The following is a 23,770-nucleotide window of genomic DNA, read 5'->3' on the forward strand; positions in this document are numbered from 1 at the left end:
GGCTGGGGGAGGGCGAGGTGGGGCCCAGCCGCGCGGCCGCGGCTGACGCAGTGCGGGGCGAGGAGCCGGGAGAGCCCCGGCGGGCGTGGAGTCCCCAGGCCGGCCGCTGGGAGGCCGCGTCCCCACCGGAGGGGGCAGGGCGCACTCACCCGGCCTCCCCGAGGCCGCCGGCGGCCTGTTGGCTTCTCCACCGGCGCGGTCACCGTTCAAGCGCGCTCCGTCCCCGCCCCAGATCCTGGGGGGTGAGCGGGGGAGAAGGGGCGGGCGCCTGCGAGCCGTGAATCACCTCCTCCTCTTGCTGCCTCAGCACCGCCGCCACCTTTCCATTCAGTCGCCCAACATGGCTGGAGCGCGGCGGAGGTGAGCCGGCCGCCCGCAGACGCCCCAGCCTACTACGCCCGTGTCCCGCGGCCCCGGCGGCGCCTCAGCTCTGCTGTGCGGAGGCCCAACGGCCCTGTCGCCGCCCGCCGCCAGCATGTTGGGCGCCCCGGATGAGAGCTCCGTGCGGGTGGCTGTCAGGTGAGGACGGGCTGCCGGCGGCGGGCGGCGGGTTGAGGGCGCGGCAAGGACCTGGCTGTGGCCCGGGGCACCGGCTGCCGGGGTGGAGCGACCTGAGGGGCGTCCCGGCCGGGGTCTGCGGCTGAGGAAACTGAGGCAGTGGGTCCCCGCCGGCCTGGCACGCGCGGCCGGGTGCTGGCAGGGAGACTGCGCCGCCCTCACGCCGTCTGTGTTTGCAGGTGGCTGGCGGCTGCTCGGCGCCCGGTCCCTGGGGGGCGTCTTGACTTCTCCGGGGGAAAAGCCCTCGTCACTCTCCTCCGTCCCCTCGCCGGATCAGTCGCCTCAGGTCTGGCCGCCTTGGGCTATCGCCTGTCCGGGAGGAGCTGCCTCTGCGCGGGGCTGTGGTGTTCTTTTTTATTAGTTCTAGAATGTCTGTCATACGTGTCCATGCAGCTCCGGCCTTCCCAGGCAGGAGACAAAGCATCTGACTGTCAGCGCCGGCGACCACAGGGCCCGCCGCGCGCCCACTCGGGTTCTGATGTCTGTGCAAATGGGACACCTTTTTCAGCATCACGGGAATCTAGATATGCCCTGGCGTGTGGGTAGAAGAGACAGATCTGGCCTCTTGGGTGTTTGAATGGAAGTGGAATTTAAGGTAAAATCCACCGGGAAGAGGTCTACAGAAAGAAGAAAACTCTTTAGCCAGAGAAGGGTGAAAGGGGTGACTGTGTGAAACATACTGACGTTAGGCAGGGTGGATGCAATGTAATCGTAACGTTACACAGGCCAGGGTGTGAGTGGAAATACTAGGTACATCAAAATTATATTTCTGCCAATGACAGGCACGAGTATTCGATGTAATTTAGGCTGGTTTGATACTTATCAAGAAGGAAAGCTCTGATAGTTGCTCATGGAAAATTGCAACATCATCACACTGTGTGAAAAATTAATGAAGCATTCATTCTAGAGTAAGTGCGTGACTTTCACAGCTCTGAGAGTCTACTGTTAATTCTCTTCCTTTATTTATGCTTTAAGGATTATAAAAATAATCTACACTCCAAGAAATTAGAAATTATTAACAATCTCCCAGTCTTGTAGTCTTTCCAGAAAATTATTTTAAAAATTCTCCCCTCTAAGCATTTCTATAGTTACTATTTTAGTGACACATCTTGGGTTGGGCATAGTAATGGCTGTTTTGTATACTTTGTATCTTTAATTAACTTGAATAAAATGAGTTTTTAAGTTTTTTTTTTTTTTTTTTTTTTCCACCCAGGGAGGTGACAGTTTTATGACTGGTTAGAATCACCTGTTAGAAGGCTTTTGAAGTTTTAATTAGGCCTTGGTTATTCTAGGGCTACTTATCCAATTGTTAGATTGGTCTGTTTCTCCTATTCACTGCTACTACCTCTCTTTTAGCCCTTTAATACCAGTTAATGACTTCACCGGGGTGGAGAAAGGGGAAGGAAAAAGACAAAAAACCCAATAAGGGGCAATTTTGTTAGGAGAGCTGATCAAGGTGAAGAAGGTGCATACAGTATTAGTGAAAACAATTTGTCTGTTTTTAGAAATTTGAGATTTTTATGTGTGAATTCTCTGGACTATCACAAGGCAGTTTGTTGACCATTCTGTTAAATCCGATGCTTCTTTGCCTGTAGAGACATGGATGACCCTAAACTGATGTTGACTGATAAATAACTTGTATTTTGTTTTGATGTGCATGTTAGGACTTTTTAGGTGAATGACTGTGGGTTTGATTTTTGGAGAAAGTCTTTATAAAAACTTAAATATAACTTAGTAAGCCACATTGCAAAGATTCAATTTGTTGAATTCAGGATTCCTTCTTCCTTTCCTTTCCCCTTTCCTTTCCCCTTTCCTTTCCCCTTTCCTTTCCTTTCCCTCTCCTCTTTCTTTTTTTGAGACAGGGTTTTGCTGTATCACACAGGCTAGAGTGTCATGGCGCCATCATAACTCACTGCAACCTCAACCTCTTGGGCTCAAGCAATCCTCTCATCTCAGCCTACTGAGTAGCTGGGATTACAGGCATGTGCCACCTTGCTTGGCTAATTTTTATACATTTTTATAGATATGGGGCTTCCCTATGTTGCCCAGGATGGTCTTGAACTCCTGGGCTCAAGCTGTCCCTCCCAAATTGCTGGGATTACAGGCATTAGCCACTGCACCTGGCTAAATCGGGGATTTCTTTCATTAAATATATTGTTCTCTGAACAGAGCTACCCTGTAAACTTACTTTATATAGGATAAAAATAGCTTATGCTCATATAGCACTTTAGTATTTATAAAGTGTTTGGACTTATATTGTTCCTTTATAACCATTATTTATTGAAGATATATCCTCATCTCTGTTATCCTGATTTCTGGGCTAAAAGTAGTGATAATAGTTTGACTTAAACTGTGTGCCAGGATTAGTGCTGTGTTAAGATGTTTTATCTCATGTAAAGTCTTGTTTATTCCTCATAACAATCTGTGACTTAGGTCCTGTTATTATTATGGCCATTTACAGATGACGCACAGAAAGATTAAGTAAACCATCCAAAGTTAAATCGGTAGCAAATGAGAGAGCCAGAGTTCCGACCCAGATAGCTTGACTCAATAGACCAAGTTCTTAACCATTAACCCTGCAGAGGTGAGAGGCAAGAACATCACTTTGCAAAGTTTCGCTTAGGTTTGGGTCAGTTGCCTGTTCTTGATTTTGTGTTAGTTCGATTACAAATGAATGACTTTCACAGGTTATTCATATTTTGATATTGCCAGGAAAGATACAGCTAAGACAGGACCTGAACTTAACTAAAATATTTCCTCAAATTATTTAATCTTTCCAGCATCCTGTTACCCTGCCCTTCAGTTTGTGACAGCTTTCCTCAGCAGAATAAATAAATCAATACAAAATTGTATGTCTATACACAAAATCAACAAAAACATTTGACCTGCTTTTTTCCTTTAAGGAATAATATAATTGTGGAAATGCATCCTAGAGGTGCTTATGTTTTGTTAGAGGCTTATCAGTATGTTAAAGCTGATGACTCTATTGTAGGTTTCTCAAGATAAGTGAATGGGTTATATAAAGCTTTGGGAGAAAGATGTTAAACAGAAAGTTTCTCATTTAGGGAGAACAATTTTACTCAGTTTCCAAAATACCTTTTGGCAGTATATTTGAGATGTTCTGTGGTGTTTCTTTCATTGAGATAGATATGGATTTGGATAATAGCCCTTGCTATCCAACCCCATGTGGCTATTAAGTGCTTGAATTATGATTAATGCTACTGAGAAACTAAATTTTAAATTTTATTTAATTTAAATGAGTTAAAATTTAAATTTAAAAATTGGTCCTTCATCTAGTTATTAGAAACTTTTGAGTATGTTTCGAACAACTTGGATCTACTTTTTCAACAGTAAAGTTTTGAAATCGAAATAGTGGTACAAGTATTTCTGATGAAAATTTAGTGTACATATTGACTAGAACTGTAAGTGTAATATATATACATTGGCTTTCAAAGACTCACTCCGAAGAAACGAATGTAAATATTTCAATTTTTATATTGACTATATGTTGAAATGATAACACTTTGCTTACATTGAGTTAAGTAAAATATAATTAAAATTAGTTTTCACATTATATGTGTCTATTGGATACTACTGTACTATAACTTAAAAATGTGAGGAATACATTTAGAATAAAACTTTTCACAGACATCCCATCATGGACTAATCACATCCTTAGATTAAGAAAATACCAAAATATTGGGTGTCTGGTTTTAGAGTGGATATGCATGTACGCACAGAAGTATATGTATATATATATGTGAGATGTAAGATGTGATTCAACAGCAACACTTCTTTTCCTCAGAGTGCATGGGTGTAGGAAGTTATGGATTTTAGACTCAATAATCAGGTAGCTGATTTCCTAGGAAATGTGGTAAGTTGAATGGATGGCTTAGATAGATGTCGCCAACAAAAATGAACAATAAAGTACAAGGTAGAATCTATTCTTATTATCTAAGTATACTGAATTGAATCGAATAGTTAACTCAAAATGATAAAGTTAAACATTTCACATTCCAGATCTAATACATTGTGAGATGATGTGTCTCTTTCTCTTCCATATCTCTGCTGACACAATAACTTTGAAATGTTTTTCCTTTTCAATAACTTTAGCTTGCAATATATGTCAAGAGTTTAGTGGAAATGGGAGATACAGAAAGCACCTTTGTGTTTTTGTGTTATTCACTGTATGTAGAAACTAAAATTTCCTTGCCTGGCTTTATCAGAGAACTGTACCTATCCTTGGCAGTGAGTTTGTATTAGTGTGTAATGTGGTCTAATTTGTGTTTCGGTTTGCTGGGTTTTCAACTTACCAAAGCACTCTAAGGAGTGGCGTTGCTCAGCAGGCTTAGGGGCTATTTGGACATTCAGAAGCTCAGTTTTAGGTCTGTCACTAGCACTTATTTGCAATGTGACCTCACTATACTTTTCTTTTCCCCAATGCTTGTTTGTCAACCTAAAGATATTAAGAGTTGTAAGAACTTTTCATGTGCAGTCTGTTAAATATGATTTTAGTTGTTGTTAGTCAAACTGCAGGCACTAACAATGCCTCTATATTAACAGGAAGGAACTATTTTAATATTTCAAGCTTGACTTTCCTAATAATATAATTTCTTTAGGTATCCTTATTACAGAAGAAGAAACATGTAGGCTGTAATGGTCTCTTTGTCCCATTCTGGTTATAATACAAATGAACAATATTTTATTTGCTCTACATTAAAATCCTATGAGAGAGCCTGGGCAGCTATTATTATCTCTGTTTTATAGAGGAGAAAAATGTGTCTCAAGGTTTATTTGCCACTAAGTAACAGAATTGGAACTCAGACTCAGGTTTCTGATATCTATTGCTGTGCTCTGAAACACATTTCCAAATGTTTTTAAAACATTTTACTTATTATTTTTAATGTAATAAGGATCTTTTAAGTTGAAACTCAAATATACATGTGAGGTAAATTATTCGAAACAGTTTAATGTTAAAAAAATATGGGAGCAAATGAGTAAGACCTCTGAGAAACATTTATTTTATGGAAATAGATGGTTATTTGGTGTTTGGTTATTTATTCCTTTCATCCTTAATGCAACAAATCTTTAAGTGCCTATTACATGCCAGACACTTTCCCACCACAACAAACATGACATATGTTGTCCTTGCTTTCATGGAGCTTAGATCTAGCAGTACAATGCTTTTTAAACACATGAAATATGTGGGAATGAACACACAACAGAATCAATAGCACATACCAGAAATGAAAGATAATTGTTAGATTTGAGTTTTTGTTTCTCTCTTTATTTTCTCAATGACATTTTTTAGTTCATACATTTCTCACAGACAATGATTTAAAAAAAAATTGTGCCCCACTTCCAAACATATTTCATACAAAATTCCCATGCATTAGGAGGATATTACTTATATCATGCCCTACTTATATGTCTTTGTGTTTGGATGAGGAAATAATGGAAATGAAAGAGAGTAGACTGAAAAGCCAGCATATAATGCAAGTAGAAAGTCAATGAAATAATTTCATTTACAAAATGTGAGTTGATAGTCGTTTTTCAGATATGGTTTATTAAGTGGTGGACCTGTTTGTTATTTGGGACTAAATGGAACTTCAGGTTTCATGTCTAATTATTACTACCCCTTGAGCTCTTGCCATCTTACCTGCTAATTGGTTAATATTTTGATGCATAATTATGGGGTAGTGAGTGATGCACTAGAAATTCCAGTTTGGTGAAACCATGAAAGCAGAAATTATCTTAGCAGTTAATACTGTAATATGCCCAATCTTCCGATTCTCATCTCTTTCTCCTTAAATAAATTGACTTGGAATATGCATTATTGTAAGTGTTTTTCCCCAAGACATGCTCAAAGATGAGTCTTGGACTTATAAATAATTGCTTTCTGTCAAAGTCACGTGTGGCCTGACATAATCTGAGTTTCAGATTAGGAAGAAAACATATCAATAAAATGTATGGCAGATAATAGTATTTGTTTACTGTATATCATTAGGACAATTTTATTCAAAATAAAACAAAGTTGTTTGTTGTTATTTTCACTGCTTCTCTTTGGAAAGGGGATTTGTGGATTCAAATTGGTTTCCCAATGGATTAACTATTTAATCTTCTCAGAGTGTTAAAATAGTTTTCCTGTAGCCCAGGCATTATGTGAAGCAAATGACAGCCAAGCCAAAGGGACAGTTTTCATGATACCATACAATTATTATAAGATCTTTATGAAGGTTTCAGAATAATTTTTGAGATTATCTTGTTCTATTTTTTTTTTTGAAATTATTAAAAATTTTTAAACCTGGCATTGTGGTGTGTACCTGTAGCCCCTGCCACTTGGGAGGCTGAGGTGGTAAGATTGCTTGGGGCTAGAAATTCAAGGCTGCAGTGTGCTATGATCACTCCTGTCAATAACCACGGCACTCCAGCCTGGGTAACAGTGAAACCCTGTCTGAAAAAAAAAAAAAAAAAGAAAAATATTATATAGTAAACTCTTATAATTATTGACAAAATAGGTCTTAAAGTTAAAAGAGATCTTGAAGGGACTAATTGGTTGAGGCCCCTTTTTCGAGATAGTTGAGATGTTAGAGGCCCAGAAATGTTAAAAGGAATTGATTGAGGTCACATGACTAGTAGCTCAAGTCTTCTTGATTAGTGCTGTGGATTTTCTAGGACTTCATATTTTGCTAACATACATCCAAGAAAGAATTTTTATTTTAAAATAACCTACAATTTTAATCCCTTAAGCATTCCTTTAATTTTAGTTTGACATTTAGATAAGGTCGCTCACTGTCAACCCCTTATTTTGACTTTAGAAGCACCTCAGTAGTAGGAACTTGATCAGTGATTCTAACAAAGATCTCTCAGAAGTAAAGGGAGAGGAACCCCAGGGGTAGAAACCCAGGTCTAAATTTTGAGGTTTCTGGTATATTAAAATATAAATAAATGCCAGAACTGAGTTATAAAAAAAATAGACTTTTTAACATTTGCATGTAGCATATTAATGCTTTCACAACAACCACAGAAATACAATTCGTATGTGGTCTAACTTGAAAATAATTTTAGCCATGTAAATAGAAGTTCCTTTGTGAATTCTAGGCCTGGGACGTGTGGCTTCCCTCCCACTTTGGTTCTTAATACTTTACTCCAACAGACTAAAGGATTATGGCACATTGCAGTAATAACAACCTCACTAAAGGGAAGGTGGCTGGAGTGTGGGATGGGGGTGGGGTGGAGTGAGGCATATTTTTTGGGATCTGGAATGGAAGATGGAGGCAGAAATCTGAGCAGTTTAAAAAGACCTCCTTTTGAGTGTTACTTCACTAATTAGGTGGTTCTTAACTAGACCCATTTCAGAAGGAAATACGGAATACATTTTGATTGTAATGGAGGTCTGTCACCCCAAAAGCATCCTAAATCCCACATCTACACAAAGCTTTTCTAGACTGGTGTCATGCAGAAAAATTTCTGCCATTTGGGGTCTTAGACCTGCCATATATGATTCTTCTCTCTCTCTCTCTGAAATTCCAATAGGAAATGGCTTGAAGTGTTCAAAACCTCAAAGAATATTTAAGCACTATTACAATAGAACATTTGAAGGACATTGGATTATTGACTTGAGACAAGTAGATATCTGAGTGCTCAGATTGTAATAAAGGTCATTCAGGATTTAACCCCCTGGTCAGTCTACTTGGGCACATCCATCTGCTTCTTCAGTAAGAGGAAAGAACCAAGAAAAATGTTCAAACTTAGTTGTGGAATGGTGGGGATCATGGACCCACCCAGAGGCTAAAAAAATCAAGGACAGCTCAAGGTTTATTCCCCATATTTTGGGTATCTTAGTGTGTAGTAAGATGTTAGCTTTTGAGATTAGATTTGAATTATTCTCAACTTTGAAGAGTTGTGTCTGTCACATAGGCCTGATAAGATCATAGATCTCTCAATATGATGAAGGAATTACATTTTTTTCAGAATAGATATCCTCATTATTTGATACAACTACTAAGTCAGCTAGGAGTTGTTCTAAATAAGTCTTTATCTTTCAGCAAATGGGAACAAGAGACCTTGGAGAGTCAAGCTGTAGTTTATTATGATGTGGCATATTGATCACATGGTACTAATGAGGCACAGGGCATATCTAGCCTCAATTGTATTCCTTCTTATTTACTTTTTTGGATCAAAATTCATTCATATAATACATAATTAATGAGTGTTCATTGTGTTCTGGAATCACGTAAGCTGGAAGCATTAAAGTAATTGAATGCAATGTGCTATAATAGAATGAGCATTGCATGGTTAGAAAACTGTTTTGGTTTAGACTCTTACCCCTGATAAAGTTGGTTTTCCCTTGGTAATTCTCCCCTACCCCAGTGGATTTGGGAAAGGATCAAGAGACAACCGTGTGAAAGCACTTGAAAAAATGGCTTTTATACAAACATAGGTAGTAATATTATTAGATAAAGTTGGTAAAACCAACTGTTATGGTTTGAATGTGTCCCTCCAAAAAATCATGTGTCGGAAACTTAATCCCCTATGCAACAATGTTGGGAAGTGAAGCCTAAGAAGAAGTGATTAGTTCATGAGGGCTCTGCCCTCATTAATGGATTAATGTCATTATTGAGGGAGTAGTTTCATTTTCTTGAGAGTCGCTTTGTTATGAAAGAGTTTAGTCCCCTGTTGCTCTCTCGTGCATGCTCTCTTTCCTTCTGCCTTCTGCCTTAGGATGAGGCAGCAAGAAAGACCTTGCCAGATGCAGGCCTCTTGACCTTGGAGTTCCCAGCCTCCAGAACTGTAAGAAATACATCTCTGTTCATTTTAAATAACCCAGTCTATGGTATTTTGTTATAGTACCACAAAATGGACTAGGACACCAATGATGGGTATGTTCGTTATATTCCAAACTCTAGCAATTGGATTATTCTCTGATGTATAACCTGTAACTTGAATTTGCGACGTGCTTCCAAGGTATCTGTATCTGGTATCTGTTCTTTTGCTTTTTGAGTATCTCTTACTTATACCACTATAAGTGATATAACAGTATATATATAAATACTTCCAAGATCCTTATTCTATCTAGTCTCCCCATTTTCTTTTTGCTTTCAATATGTAAATCACATGCCATACTGCTCTACTCTATCAAATTCATCCTTTTATATTTTATTAGAATTCACTCTTTTTTTTTTTTTTTTTTCCACAAAGCCTTTTTTTTTTTTTTTTTTTTTTGAGACGGAGTCTCGCTCTGTCTCCCAGGCTGGAGTGCAGTGGCCGGATCTCAGCTCACTGCAAGCTCCGCCTCCCGGGTTCACGCCATTCTCCCGCCTCAGCCTCCGGAGTAGCTGGGACTACAGGCGCCCGCCACCTCGCCCGGCTAGTTTTAGTTTTTTGTATTTTAGTAGAGACGGGGTTTCACCATGTTAGCCAGGATGGTCTCGATCTTCTGACCTCGTGATCCGCCCGTCTCGGCCTCCCAAAGTGCTGGGATTACAGGCTTGAGCCACCGCGCCCGGCCACACAAAGCCTTTTAATTAGTATAGTTCTTAGTGTTTGTAAAGTTACTAGCATATACTTTGTGAGATTAACAGTAGTTTTGAGTTATACTTGTTACTAGTTGCTTAACCTAATGTAAGAGAATGGTAACTCAAGTGGATAGTAAAAATATGAATTTTCCTTCTGAATTAGGTTGCACCAGATTTTTGGAAATATTGCTAATGCTTTCCTTTTACGTCCTTTCATCAACCTTGGCAAGACGTTATTACATTAGGCTGTGGATTAAAGAGCGCTGTAACGGATAAACTGAGTACAAGTAGCAGAAATAATAATATAAAAATTTTAATTATACATTGACTTTTTTGATAAATTTTTTTTTTCTGGGACCTGGAGCTAATGGGGCAATGTGCCTGCAATACTCATTAATAGAACTTGTATAAAGACTTGCCTGAAGGCATTTTAGAAGAACACTGATATTTAGAACCAGAAAGTATATCTTGTAAGCCTGTCTAATGATCTCAAAATCAGTTTATAATTCCATAAGAAAGTTATTTTTATTCAATTTTTTCCCATTATTGAAATAGATTAATCACATTAGAAAATTATCAGGAAAAGATGAGAACAATCAATCATAATTCCCTAATATAATTACTACTAGCATTTTGCTATATTTCTTTTTAGTCTGTTTTTATATATGTACCTACAGTTTTTTGAAATCGTTGTAATCAGTGTGTTGATACTCTTTAGTAGCTTGATATTTACCCCTCTAGCACATAGCATAAGAATTTGTCCATCTTGGTCCTAGTGTGGTGGCTCACACCTATAATCCCGGCACTTTGGGAGGCCGAGGTGGGCAGATCACCTGAGGTCAGGAGTTCAAGACCAGCCTGGCCAACATGGTGAAACCCTATCTCTACTGAAAATACAAAAATTAGCTGAGCATAGCAGCAGGCACCTGTAATCCCAGCTACTTTGGAGGCTGGGGGAAGAGAATCACTTGAACCTGGGAGGCTGAGGTTGCAGTGAGCTGAGATCATACCACTGTACTCCAGCCTGCATGACAGAGTGAGACTCTGTTTAAAAAAAAAAAAATAGAATTTGTCTATCTTTATATTAAGGAATGGCATTTTGAGTAACATGCTAAATATTATACACTATCTGCTTTATTTCAGTAACTCAGTACAATATGCATTAAATTCAGTATATCAAACAGTGATTTAATTGACATGACTTTATTGTTTAATAAGGGCATTAATTTCATTTTTTTTTTTTTTTTTTTTTTTTTTTTGGACAGAGTCTCGCCTGTAGCCCAGGCTGGAGGGCAGGTGGCCAGAACTCCAGCTCACTGCAAGCCCGCCTCCCGGGTTTAGGCCATTCTCCCGCTCAGCCCCGGAGACTGGGACTACATGCGCCCGTCACTCGCCCGGCTAGTTTTTGTATTTCAGTAAGAGACGGGGTTTCACCGTGTTACCAGGATGTCTCAGATCTCCTGACCCTCGTGATCCGCCCGTCTCGGCCTCCCAAAGTGCTGGGATTAAGTTGAGCCACCGCGCCCGCGCCCTAATTTCATATAAGAACTATGCTGTCTCCTTATATTCTTTATAAAGTTTCATTTCTACTGATGAACACTGACTTTACCAAAGACTGTTTATTGGAATTGATGAGGGTGAATAGTGCTGCTCACCCAGAATATATGGGTAAGCATTATGGTACTGAGGATGCTTTCCAGAAAAAGATATATTGATATTTAATTTTAATTTTTCACCTATATTTATGTAAAGACACAATATATTAGGATGGAGTAGATATTTTCCCAGCACATTATTCCAAGCCACTGATAGTAAATCAAACAAACACAAGACCATAACTATTTCATGTTTCTTGAAAATAAGTGAGTTTCTAAGGTGTTTATTTTGCTTGCTTTCACCTCAGTTCAACACAAAACACTTCTCTTTGAGTAGCCTGTTGATCTGTTAGTCTTCACCTGTCCTGTCCTAAAGTGGAGGTTGTCAACTGCTAATTCAACATGACATTGCAGATTTCATTCCTGGTTATTTGACCTGCCATTTAAAGTTCCTTAATTCCAGTGTGACATCTGTGACATTTTCAAGTGTCAATTTAGGCAACACAATATGAGGCTTTTGAATTTTAGTTTGCTAACTTGCCCTTAGATTGACAACAGATTCCATCTGTCCTTGATAATATTCTTATATATTTTGTTACATGAGAGGAATTGGATCTTCTGTTGCCTCTGTAGCAGATTTGGTTTTTGTTTTTGAGTGTTTCTTTAGTTAGCTTTGGCTCTAAATTTTTTATTAACTTCATGTAACCTAATCATAATTTTTCACAAGTGTGTGTTCTATGACATCAGGCTTCCTTTGAATTCCTGTCTTGCTTAACTGTTTTCAGATGAAGTTCTTCATGCCCCAAGTGGACAAACTCAGCCTCTCTTGAGTTTCTGGGTCAGTCCTCAATAAAGCCACAAGTAAATCACAGTAGTAGTTTTGTTCCACCAACCCATTAGTGTGAAATTTTTTGGCTGCTGCTCCAGATTTATTATTAATTATTCCTGTGCTTTTAGGATCATAGCCTTCCCTTTAACCTCCTTTTTTACTTGTCCAAACTTGGCTTCTTCTTGGTTTCCTGATTTAGCTCTCTTTCCCTGTATCTTGAATCCAAACCCACTTGACTAAGTGAAATTATTGAAAGCCCCCTCTCTGTGGAGAGGGAAACTTGTCCCCTTTTGTCCCAACTGGAGTCTCCTTCAACTCATGTGGGCTGCACAGAACTAGGAGCTGCCGCCAGAGTTATTCTACTTGTGTACATAAGCTGGCACTGATCTGTTCTAGGTCATCTCTGGACATTACTTCACTTCCATGCCATCCAGTCTAGTTGTCCAGCTTTCCACTTTACCCCATTCAACCTGGAGGCCCTAGAATGTTTTGAGACTAAAATCACATAGGATCTAGAAGCTGCAATTTCCATGTATGTCTTAGTCCATTTTCTGTTGCTATAACAGAACACCAACAGGGATGATTTATGCAGAAAATAAATGTATTTAGCTCCTGATTCTGGGTGCTGACATCTGATGAGGGCTTTCTTGCAGCATAGTACCATGGTGAAGGACATCACATGGCAAGAGGGAGGGTGTGTGTCTGCTCAAGTCGTCTTTTTATTACAAAGCCACTAGTTTCATCATGGGGGCCCTCCTCTACGACCTTATCTAATCTTTATTACCTCCCAAAGGCCCTACCCTCAAACAACATAATGAATTTGGGGATTAAGTTTCTAACACATGAAATTTGGGGACACATTCAAATCATAGCAGTATGGGATTGACATGAAACACACACACACCAACACATAAAATCCACTAAGGAGTTGAATGAATCTGCCCCATATGGTATAAAATATATTAATGTTCATAAAAAAATTGATATGTTTCTTTTTTTTTTTTTTTGAGACGAAGTCTTGTTCTTATCCCCCAGGCTGGAGTGCAGTGGCTCACTGTAACCTCCAACTCCCGGGTTCAAGAGATTCTCCTGCCTCAGCCTCCCAAGTGGCTGGGATTACATGTGCCTGCCGCCAAGCCTGGATGCTTTTTATATTTTTAGTAGAGACAGGGTTTCACTGTGTTGGCCAGGCTGGTCTTGAACTCTTGACCTCAGGTGATCCACCCACCTCCGCCTTCCAAAGTGTTGGCATTACAGGTGTGAGCCACCACGCCTGGCCCTTAATTTTATTTTCTTTTGCAGCATGACTTATGAAAAAACGCATGGACTTTATTTATTTACATTTTTATTTTTTAAAATTTTTTTTTTTTTTTTTTTTTTAACAGGGTCTTAGGGTTTTTCTATGTTGACCAGGCTGATCTGAAACTCCTGAGCTCAAGAGATCCTTCTCCCTCAGTTTCCCAAAGTGCCTTGATTATAAGCATAAGCCACTGTGCCCAGCCAAGCACAGACTTTAGAATCACAAATATTTGAGTTCAGAATTTCGGATGGCCACTTAAGTTTTATGCGCCTTAATTTTCTCATGTATAAAATAGGGTCAATCCCTTAATCCCTATCTCAAAGGGTTGTTAAGATTGTTAGAATGTTCTTTAGAAATGTTTGTGAGATGTTAGATTCTTTTTTTTTAGTTTTATCCCTCGTCTTCTTTTTTCTCCTCTTTCTATCTCCTGTTTTCCACTTCCTCTCTCCATCTACCTGAAACTCTATTTTTCCTCTTCTAGGTAGTATCTAATAACTAACCATAATTTCTTTTAAAATCACCTTAAGGTGAGGTTAATTTCTTTGGTGAGTTCCTTTTTATAAAACCCCACTTTCATCTTGGTTGGTTTCTTTATGTGTAAAGTAGAGGTAGTAAGAGTACTAACATAAGAGAATCGTTATGAGAAATAATTGACATAAAGCACTCAGAATAATGTCTGGCACGTAGTAATTCTGAAATGTTAGTTGGGATTAACTTCCAGAAATCTATTTCTTTAACAGAGATTCTTTCTGCCTTCACTTGGGCCCCGTTTTTACAATTTATTATGTCTTTCTTTAATGATGAAGAAAAGACATGATAATAGTGCAGTGATATTTGATAATATGTTACCTTGATATTACCAGTCAAAGCTATCAGCATTGTATTTATATGATAGAATGGATATCTTGATTTATCTTTAATGAATATGTTGAGTTGTGAAAGTCAAGACCGAGATGATTATACCCTTTAGAGCAGTTTGAATAAAATGTTTTTTTAAATCTTTCTTCTCTGTTGGTATGTATATTAATGGAAATTCATTTCTTTTCTGTTTGTCTTTGACATGGGGGATACTTATTTATTTCCAGTTGGTTGGCAGACAAGGTGAGCTCACTGGCATATTAATCCTTAAACCTCTTAAATATATTGCTTAGTATATCATTAACCTGAGCACACCTCTACTTACACCAACAAGGTTTTTACTAAGACCCCATAATTGGTCGCACACACACATACTTTATATTTAAACTATAAGTGACCATCTCATTTCCATGTGTCATGTTTAATTTGGAGTTTTTTTTTTTTGAGATGGAGTCTCTCTCTGTTGCCAGGCTGGAGTGCAGTGGCACGATCCCGGCTCACTGCAACCTCTGACTCCCCGGTTCAAGTGATTCTCCTGCCTCAGCCTCCCAAGTAGCTACGATTACAGGCACATACCACCACGTCCAGCTGATTTTTGTATTTTTAGTAAAGCCGTGGTTTCACCATGTTGGCCAGGATGGTTTCGATCTCCTGACCTCGTGATCCGCCCACCTTGGCCTCCCAAAGTGCTGGTATTACAGGTGTGAGCCACAGTAATTTGAAGTCATTTTTAAAGATTGACTGAAGTGACAGTTCCTTTGCTAACTTAGCAAAACATTTAATTAATTTTACTTTTCCTTTTTGTAGTTACGAGACAAGTCATATTGCATATTATAAAAATTTTAATTACCATGGTAAAATGAGAAAAAAATCAATTAACAATTATTTGTGACTCTTTTTCTAAGGATCTTACTCAATAATTGGGTCTTGATTGTTGACACAATAATAGCCACTGAAACCTTTGATTAGATAACGAGTTTTGTTTGGGTTGAAAAAGAAGTTTCTAGAGATAAGGTATCAACAAATGAGGTCTGAAACTTAAATGATCCTGAAAACAACCTTCACTTTTTAAGACAAACCTGTTTAGAAAACAAACTTGATTGAATTGTTAAAACACATACCTTTTGAGTCCTTCACAAAAGTTGGTTTACTGTGAAATGAAATACTGTGATGACAGATGGACCTAGAATATTTGTGGTAGACAGTTAAGTGGACTATTGAGGATGACTAAGAAAGCCCTATTTGCTGTCTTTGACAAGGTAGAATCATCCACATACAAGCTATTAGGATAATGAACACAATAGTAGAAATAGACTAAGAATGAATATTCTTCAAAATCATCCCTACCCATACTGCATAACAGATGCTTATATATTTGAATTGTTTTCTGTACCTTGTGATGAGAACCATGTTCTCTGTTTACCTTTAGAAAGAAAAAGATATGGCTGGGCACGGGTGGCTCATGCCTGTAATCCCAGCACTTTGGGAGGCTAAGTCAGCTGGATCATCTGAGGTCAGGAGTTTGAGACCAGCCTGGCCAACATGGTGAAACCCCGTCTCTATTAACAATACAAAAATTAGCCGAGTGTGTTGGTGGGCACCTGTAATCTCAGCTACTCAGGAGGCTGAGACAGGAGAATTGCTTGAACCTAGCAAGTGGAGGTTGCAGTGAGCCCAGGTTGTGCTACTGCACTCCAGACTGGGCAACAGAGAGAGACTGTCTCAAACAAACAAAAAAGATGCAATAGCAGTCATCTTTGTGGTTTGTGGTTTTCTTTTCTTTTGGACTATCAGATATGTTTATTTGCACATTGAATAATTTTCTTTTTACTACTGAATATTTCAAAATGAACTTCAATGATGAAAAGTAATGCTGTTGGACTTTGAGTTCAAATCCCTTCTGTTTCACTGACTCCCTTTGAGGTAGTAGCGGTGGAAAAGTAACCCTGTGAAAAATAACGTTACCCCTCTCTATGAGTCAGGTCCTTTTGTGTGTAAAGTAGATAATACTTCTGTTGAGTATATTACAGGCTTTTGGAAAGTGCAGCTAGTAAAATGTAAAAGAAAGCTGTTGCTCCAAGTTCATTGTAGGCACAGCAGAAGTTACTAAAGTATTCCGATATCTAAAGAAACAAAATTTTTAAGGATAATAAGTCCATCCCTGACCATTCCAATTTATTTCAGCTCAGATCCATTCTGAGTTTTACTTTAGTTCAATTCAGTTTATTAGTCACTGAGCCCCACTAGATCAAGTGAACTCAACATAGTTTGATGGGGAAATGCAAGATGATTCAGATAGGGGTTTTGCCCTCAGTCCAGTTGGGAGAGCCTTGCATGTCTACACAAGTCCTGATGGCTCTCCCATGAAACATGCCAAACATGAAGTAGGAACACATTATGTGCAAGCTATTAGTTTGCCCCTCCAGCCACTGTAATCACATTAGCTACTTTCTCAGACAGTAAAATGATTTAATTTTCTTTCTTTCTTTTTTTTTTTTGTAAACTTAGTCTCACTCTGTCACCCAGGCTGGAATGCAGTGGTGTGATCTCAGCTCACTGTAACCTGTGCCTCCCAGGTTCAGGCGATCCTTGTGCCCCAGCCTCCCAAGTAGCTGGGATTACCAGCACCCACCACCACGCCCAGCTAATTGTTTTTTTTTTTTTTTTTTTTTTTGTATTTTTAGTAGAGATGGGATTTTACCATGTCAGCCAGGCTGGTCTCAAACTCCTGGCTTCAATTGATCTGCCCACCTCGGCCTCACAAAGTGCTGGGATTACAGGCGCGAGCCACTATGCCTGGCCTTAATTTCCAAAATAGTAATGTAAATGCTTCTTAATAATCATATAAGTCCCATGACATCTGATCTTTGCGATCTCCTAATCTTTGACATAGCCTCTTTGGTTTATTTGCTTTCTCTTCTCTAATGCTTTTCTAATTTCCATGCTCATTCCATTTTTTAAAATACCTCTCCATGAATTTATTCCTATTGTAATCACATATGTTAAATGCAGATATTTATTGATGACTGTTCACACATACAAGGACATGAGTACACACATACATGCATGTACATGTGTGTATACTCACACATTCACAACATCCTTTTCTCACGCAGTTAGTAAATAACATCCATTTAGAGTGGACAGCTTGGATTTTAATGAAGTAGAAAGCTTCTATGGAAATTTCTTAAAATATTCCAATTCTAAAAATATTTTGAATACAATTTAAAACTCCTTTGTTAACTGCTTATTTTTTTTATATGCTTCCATTTCATCAGTCTTAGTGTCTTGTGGGTACCAGCTTGTTTTGTCTTGGTGGACTGATTACCTGTTTTATCATTCAAAGACCCAAAGACCCAAGGTATGGTAAACATTTATTATTGGTGGAGTTTTGCTGTTGAATCTTGCATAGACTTCTAAATGCCCTTGACAGCTCCTTTTTTTTTTTTTTAGTTTTAATTTTCCTTCTGTTAGATGTATCTTTCAGAGTAGTCAGCTCTTGTTATAAGGAAGTGGCAGAAACATGATTTCCTGAGGAAAATGGGCTCTGACATTAGGAGACTTGCTTGAACCTGACTCCTTTCCTAGTTTTTAACCTTGGGTGGATTATTTAATCTGCCTAAGCCTCTGTTGCCTCATCTGTAAAAGGATATTGATAATATATGCCTCACAAAATTATTCTGTTTTAAGGACGCCTTTCCTAATTCTATCATATTCTCAACACTTATAGCCCTTCAATATATATGAGTATAATTTATGTTATATGACAGTAAGTTTATTCATAGATGGCTTTGTAAACAGTTATCTTTAGTATCTGGGGCTTATGTTGTTTTTTTCTTCCTCCTCCAATTAATTGTGAATTATTCAAAAGCAAGGATAGGCTCTTTTATTTCTTGTTTGTCTTCTGTCTGGATGCTCAATACATCAGCAGGCACATCAGCTCTGGTCTTTAATACCAGAGGTAAAAAATATAATTTACTTCTGGTTATTCTTATGGAGACTTTATTCAGTCTGTCAAAAACCATTTGACTGCCATTGGTGTGCCTGGAAGGGAGTTCTGGGTATTGAGGGTACAGATGTGAGCAAGACAAGAGCTTTAATTCTCAAGGAGAATTTAATCCTTTAATCCTCACCATTGGGTGAGGATAGAGACAATAGATTTTTTTTTTTTTTAAATCCAGGTATTGATATATACTATGGAGAGGATAAAACAATATGCTTGATAGTAGTTGTCCTTGGTTGGGAGGAGTCATTTGAGTTGAGATCTGAATATTGGAAAATGAGCCATGAGAAGACCTAAGAGAACAGCATTCCCAGCAAAAGCAAGTGGAAAAGGGCTGAGAAATAAACTGCCCTGTTAGTGGACTGGTGAGAAGGACAGTATAGCTAGATATAGAAAACAACTGAGGGTGAAGATTGGTAAGATCGGAGAGGTAGGTAGAGAGGTAAGATCATTAAGGGCCTTATAGTTCAGGGTGGAAATTTTAGACTTCACTTTTAGTGAGAAATCTTTAGAGAGCTTCAAGTTGAGATGTGACATGATCTAATGTGCATTTCAGAAACATAACTCTTGTTGCTCAGTACAAGGTGGACTGTATTATAAGAGGTGAAAATGTAGAAGATGAGTGAGAAAGCAGTCATTATGTTCCAGGAGTGACATAAAGGTGGCTTGGGCTAAAAAATAATGGTACAAATGGTGAAAAGTAGATTTGGGGAGATGGAGCTGTTACGACTTGCTGGCAAAGGGTGTGATGAAAAGAGAAGGATCAAGTAGATTCTTAGGCTTGGGGCTTTGAGGTGGAATTGATTTTTTTGGGAGTGAGATTAATAGTTCTATATTGTCTGGGTTGAAATTGTTATGCATATTGGACATTCTAATAAAGATGTCAAGTCAGTTATTTAATGTATGAGTTTGGATCACAGGGAAGATGTCTGGTCTGAAGATAAACTTTTGAGAGTCAACAGCATTTAGATGGTTGAAGCCATGGCACTGGATGCATTCATCCATGAAGAGGGAAAATTTAGAGAAGACTTAGGGGAAAGAGATCTGGAACACTCTAACATTTAGAAGCCAAGAAGAGAAGATCTAGTCAAGGATACTGGAGAAGAGCGGTTAGTAGTAGAGAGGTGGGAGAAAGCGGTGAGAGTATGTAGTCCTGAAAGTTGGTTTTAAATGTTGCTGAGAAGTCGAGTAAGATGTGAGCAAAAGTTGGCCATTGCCTTTGGTTGGAGTTAAGTTATTGATGACTCAAATATGAGCTATTGTAGTGGAGTGCTTGATAACAGTAGATTAATGAGAGAATGCTAGGCAAGGAAGCAGAAACAGTGGAATCAAATAATGCATGTAAGTTGTTGGACATGACAGTAGGAAGATGAAGTAGTTCTTTTCTGACTTTTTTTTTTTTTTTTTTTGAGACAGAGTCTTGCTCTGTCCCCCAGGCTGAAGTGCAGTGGCACAATCTCGGTTCACTGCAACCTCCACCTCCCAGGTTCAAGTGATTCTCCTGCCTCAGCCTCCTGAGTAGCTGGGACTACAGACATGCACCACCACGCCCAGCTAATTTTTGTATTTTTTTAGTAGAGACGGGGTTTCACCGTGTTGGCCAGGATGGTCTCGATCTTTTGACCTTGTGATCCACCTGCCTTGGCTTCCCAAAGTGCTGAGATTACACACGTGAGCCACCACGCCCAGCCTAATTTTGTATTTTTAGTAGAGACAGGGTTTCTCCATGTTGGTCAGGCTGTTCTCAAACCCCCAACCTCAGGTGACCCACTCGCGTTGGCCTCCCAAAGTGCTGAGATTACAGGCGTAAGCCACTGCGCCCAGCCCGCATTTTTTTTTTTTTTTTTTTAAACAAAAATTAGGATGATTTTAAGGAGGGTAAGAAGCTGTGGAATTGTGTTGTTGAATGTAACACCTATGGGGATTTGAAGTTGCCAAGAATGCTGGTAGGACTACTAGTGGCAAGGAGAAGACTGTGGATCTTGAGATCAGTGGATGAGGCAGTGTGTCCAGGTACAGCAATAAAGGGTTTTGAAGGGTAGTAAGATCTACCCTTACATATGCTTCAAAGAATATGGGATCTTTGGGGGAAAAAAGAGAAGAGAGATATTGGAAACTACATTAGGGAGCAAGAAAAAAACTCATCTCCAGGCACTGACTTATATGTGGTGTAGAAGAAAAAATAGCCTTACTTGAGAGCACTTCAGTAGAAGCCATGTCCTCAGGGGATGAGGAAGTTTTAGGTTGACGGTATAGATGACTGTTCTAATAAATAAAAATAGTTTATTTTAATACATTTGTCAAGCACTTACTATGTGCCAAAAGCAAAACTGTTCCCAGCTCTAAACACATATTAACTCATGTGATCCTCATAATAATCCTTTAATATTGGTACTATTATTAGTCTCACTTTATGAATGAGGAAATTGAGAAGTTAAGCAACTTGCCCTTGGTCACAGAGGTGGAAGTGGCAGTGCTAGATTTGATTCACTCCAGTGTTCCAGGCAATAATCACCCTGTACTGCTGATGGCAGATGATGATTTTCAACACACAGTGGAAGTTCTTTAGGAAGGAAATGAAAGATAGACGATGGGGCCAAATTAGAGGATATTTAGAGCAGTGTTGAATGAACGTTTTTATATTGAAGGATGATCTTGGAAGCTTGCACTTCTGATGGAGACTTTGGTGAACAGTAGTTTGATGAACTTTTGGCATATTTCAGATCAAAGAACAACTTGAAAGCCTCAGATGGCTAGTTTTACTAGGGGTGGAGATGTTTTGGTAACTGGGAAAAAGAGGGTAATTAAAGTTTTGAGGTGTCCCATGACACCACTGAGAGGAGGTGGAAGGGTAATTGATGATTTATATTTTCATAGCAGTAGCCTACCATTTGTCTTGTCTTATTGACAGTCTTGGGTGAATATTATATTGACTAGTTGTTTTTCTGGCCCTGAAATTCAAGGATTGTAGTCTTATCATCTGATATTATTTAATACAGCTGCTTTTGGCAGCAAAATTTAGAACAATACTAGTCACACTGAAAGGGGGTTAAAAGACCTTGTGGGAAAAATTTTTTATATTTTTTTCACAAGTCTACTTGCAAAGGTTAACAATTTTTCTCTGATCGTAGAAGTACTGTTTGAAGCTGGGCATGGTGGATCATACCTATAATCATAGCACTTTGAGAGGCCAAGGCAGGTGGATCACTTGAGCTCAGAAGTTTGAGACCAGCCTGGGTAATATAGTGAAATCCTGTCTCTCTAAAAAAACAAAAATACAAAAATTAGCCAAACATGGTGATGCGTACCTGTAATCCCAGCTACTTGGGAGGCTGAGGTTGGAGAATCGCTTGAACTAGGGGAGGTCGAGGCTGCAGTGAGCTGTGATGGTGCCATTGCACTCAAGCCTGGGTGATAAAGTGAGAGTTTGCCTCCCACCACCCCCCAAAAAAGGTACTATTTGTTTATTTTGGAAAATTTATAACAATTTCACCACTCAGGTAAATTTTAAAAATGTTATTTTATTTCTGCCATTTAGATATATTATATTTTTATTTAGATATATACATATATATTATTATTATATACTTTATATACCATTATATATAAATATATACTTATATAATAATAATATACATATATATATAATTATGAAACTATATGTAAATTATATATAAATTTAGTTATAATTATTATAATATATTAAATTATATCTATTTAATAATATTTGTATAATATTAATTTAATTAAACTAGAGATAATTTTGTATATTATTATTATTATAATTAGGATATAATTTATGTATAAATAAATAAATATATTTTTATTTATTTTGAGATGGAGCCCTGCCCTGTCACCTAGGTTGGAGTGTAGTGGTGCAACCTTGGCTTACTGCAGCCTCCGCCTCCTGGGTTCAAGCAATTCTCCTGCCTCAGCTCCCTGGGTAGCTGGGACTTCAGGCATGCACTATCACACCCGGCTAATTTGTGTATTTTTAGTAGAGACACGGTTTTACCATGTTGGCCAGGCTGGTCTCAAACTCCTGACCCCAGGTTATCCGCCCGCCTTGACCAACCAAAATGCTGGGATTACAGGCTTGAGCCACTGCCCTGGGCCATCTGCCTATCACATTTTTAATACAATCTTATATTACAGTCGTGTTTTGCTTAAACAGGATATGTTCTTAATGACACAGAGAAATGTGTCGTTAGGCGATTTTTTGGTTATGAGAACATAATAGAATATACTTATACAAACCTTGATGGTGTAGCCTATTATACAACTATGGTATATGATAGAGCATATTGCTCCTATGCTACAAACCTCTGTAGCATGTTACTGTACTGAACATTGTACAGTAGGCAGTTGTAACACAATGGTAAGCATTTGTGTGTCTAAACAGATCTGAACATAGAAAATGTATGGTAAAAACGCAGTATTATAATCTTAAGGGACTACTGTTGTATATGTAGTCAGTCATTGACTAAAATATCACTATGTGACAGGTGTCTTTAACCCCAAATCGAATCCTATTGTATGTACAGTTTTCCTTCATTTTTCACTTCCCTTTTTTTTTAAGGTTTTTTTTTTTTTTTTTTTTTTTTTTTTAATAAGAACATTTCCCTAGATCATTAAATTGTTCTTTCAAACCTGATTCCTGAAGACTGTATAACTGTTTTTTTGAGTGGGTTGAATTTGGTGGGTTACAGCTAGGAAATTTGGGTTTATGCTTCAATCAGGATTTGTCTGATTTTTTTTTTTTTTTCTTTTCAGCCTCATGGGTAGATCTCATTACTTTCAGTTTACTTTTAGCTGTAAGAATGGTGTCATTTTCAGAAATTAGAGTACTGCCTAATCTAAACCAAAAACATCCAATTTGCTGTTCTTTTCTTTCCATCTAGCTCCATCCTGACTGAAGATTTAATGTCCTACAGTGGGAAAGGGGGACTCGCCTTACTGCCTCAACTTGCTCTTTCATTCCTCCTTCCATACTCACTTTGCTGTTTCTGGGTCTTCAAAACAGGAAGTGGAGACACATTTGAGGAAGAAGAGCAGATTTTTTTTTTTTTAATTTGGTGTTCTTCGTAGTTCTTTGCTTGATGTTCTTTA

General features: G+C 38.5%; 1 protein-coding gene across 1 annotated transcript in view; it reads left to right on the forward strand.

Moving 5' to 3' along the window:
* Positions 1 to 31: 31 nt before the first annotated feature.
* KIF21A (kinesin family member 21A) overlaps positions 32 to 23,770 on the forward strand; it is a 160,784-nt gene continuing 137,045 nt past the window's right edge. The window contains 1 exon segment of the mRNA XM_017861708.1: positions 32 to 519. Coding sequence (XP_017717197.1) covers positions 476 to 519 — 44 coding nt within the window. The 5' untranslated portion in view covers positions 32 to 475.

This window comes from Rhinopithecus bieti, unplaced genomic scaffold (genome assembly GCF_001698545.2).
Source record: "Rhinopithecus bieti isolate Rb0 unplaced genomic scaffold, ASM169854v2 scaffold_62241, whole genome shotgun sequence".
In the NCBI taxonomy this organism is placed as follows: Eukaryota; Metazoa; Chordata; class Mammalia; order Primates; family Cercopithecidae; genus Rhinopithecus; species Rhinopithecus bieti.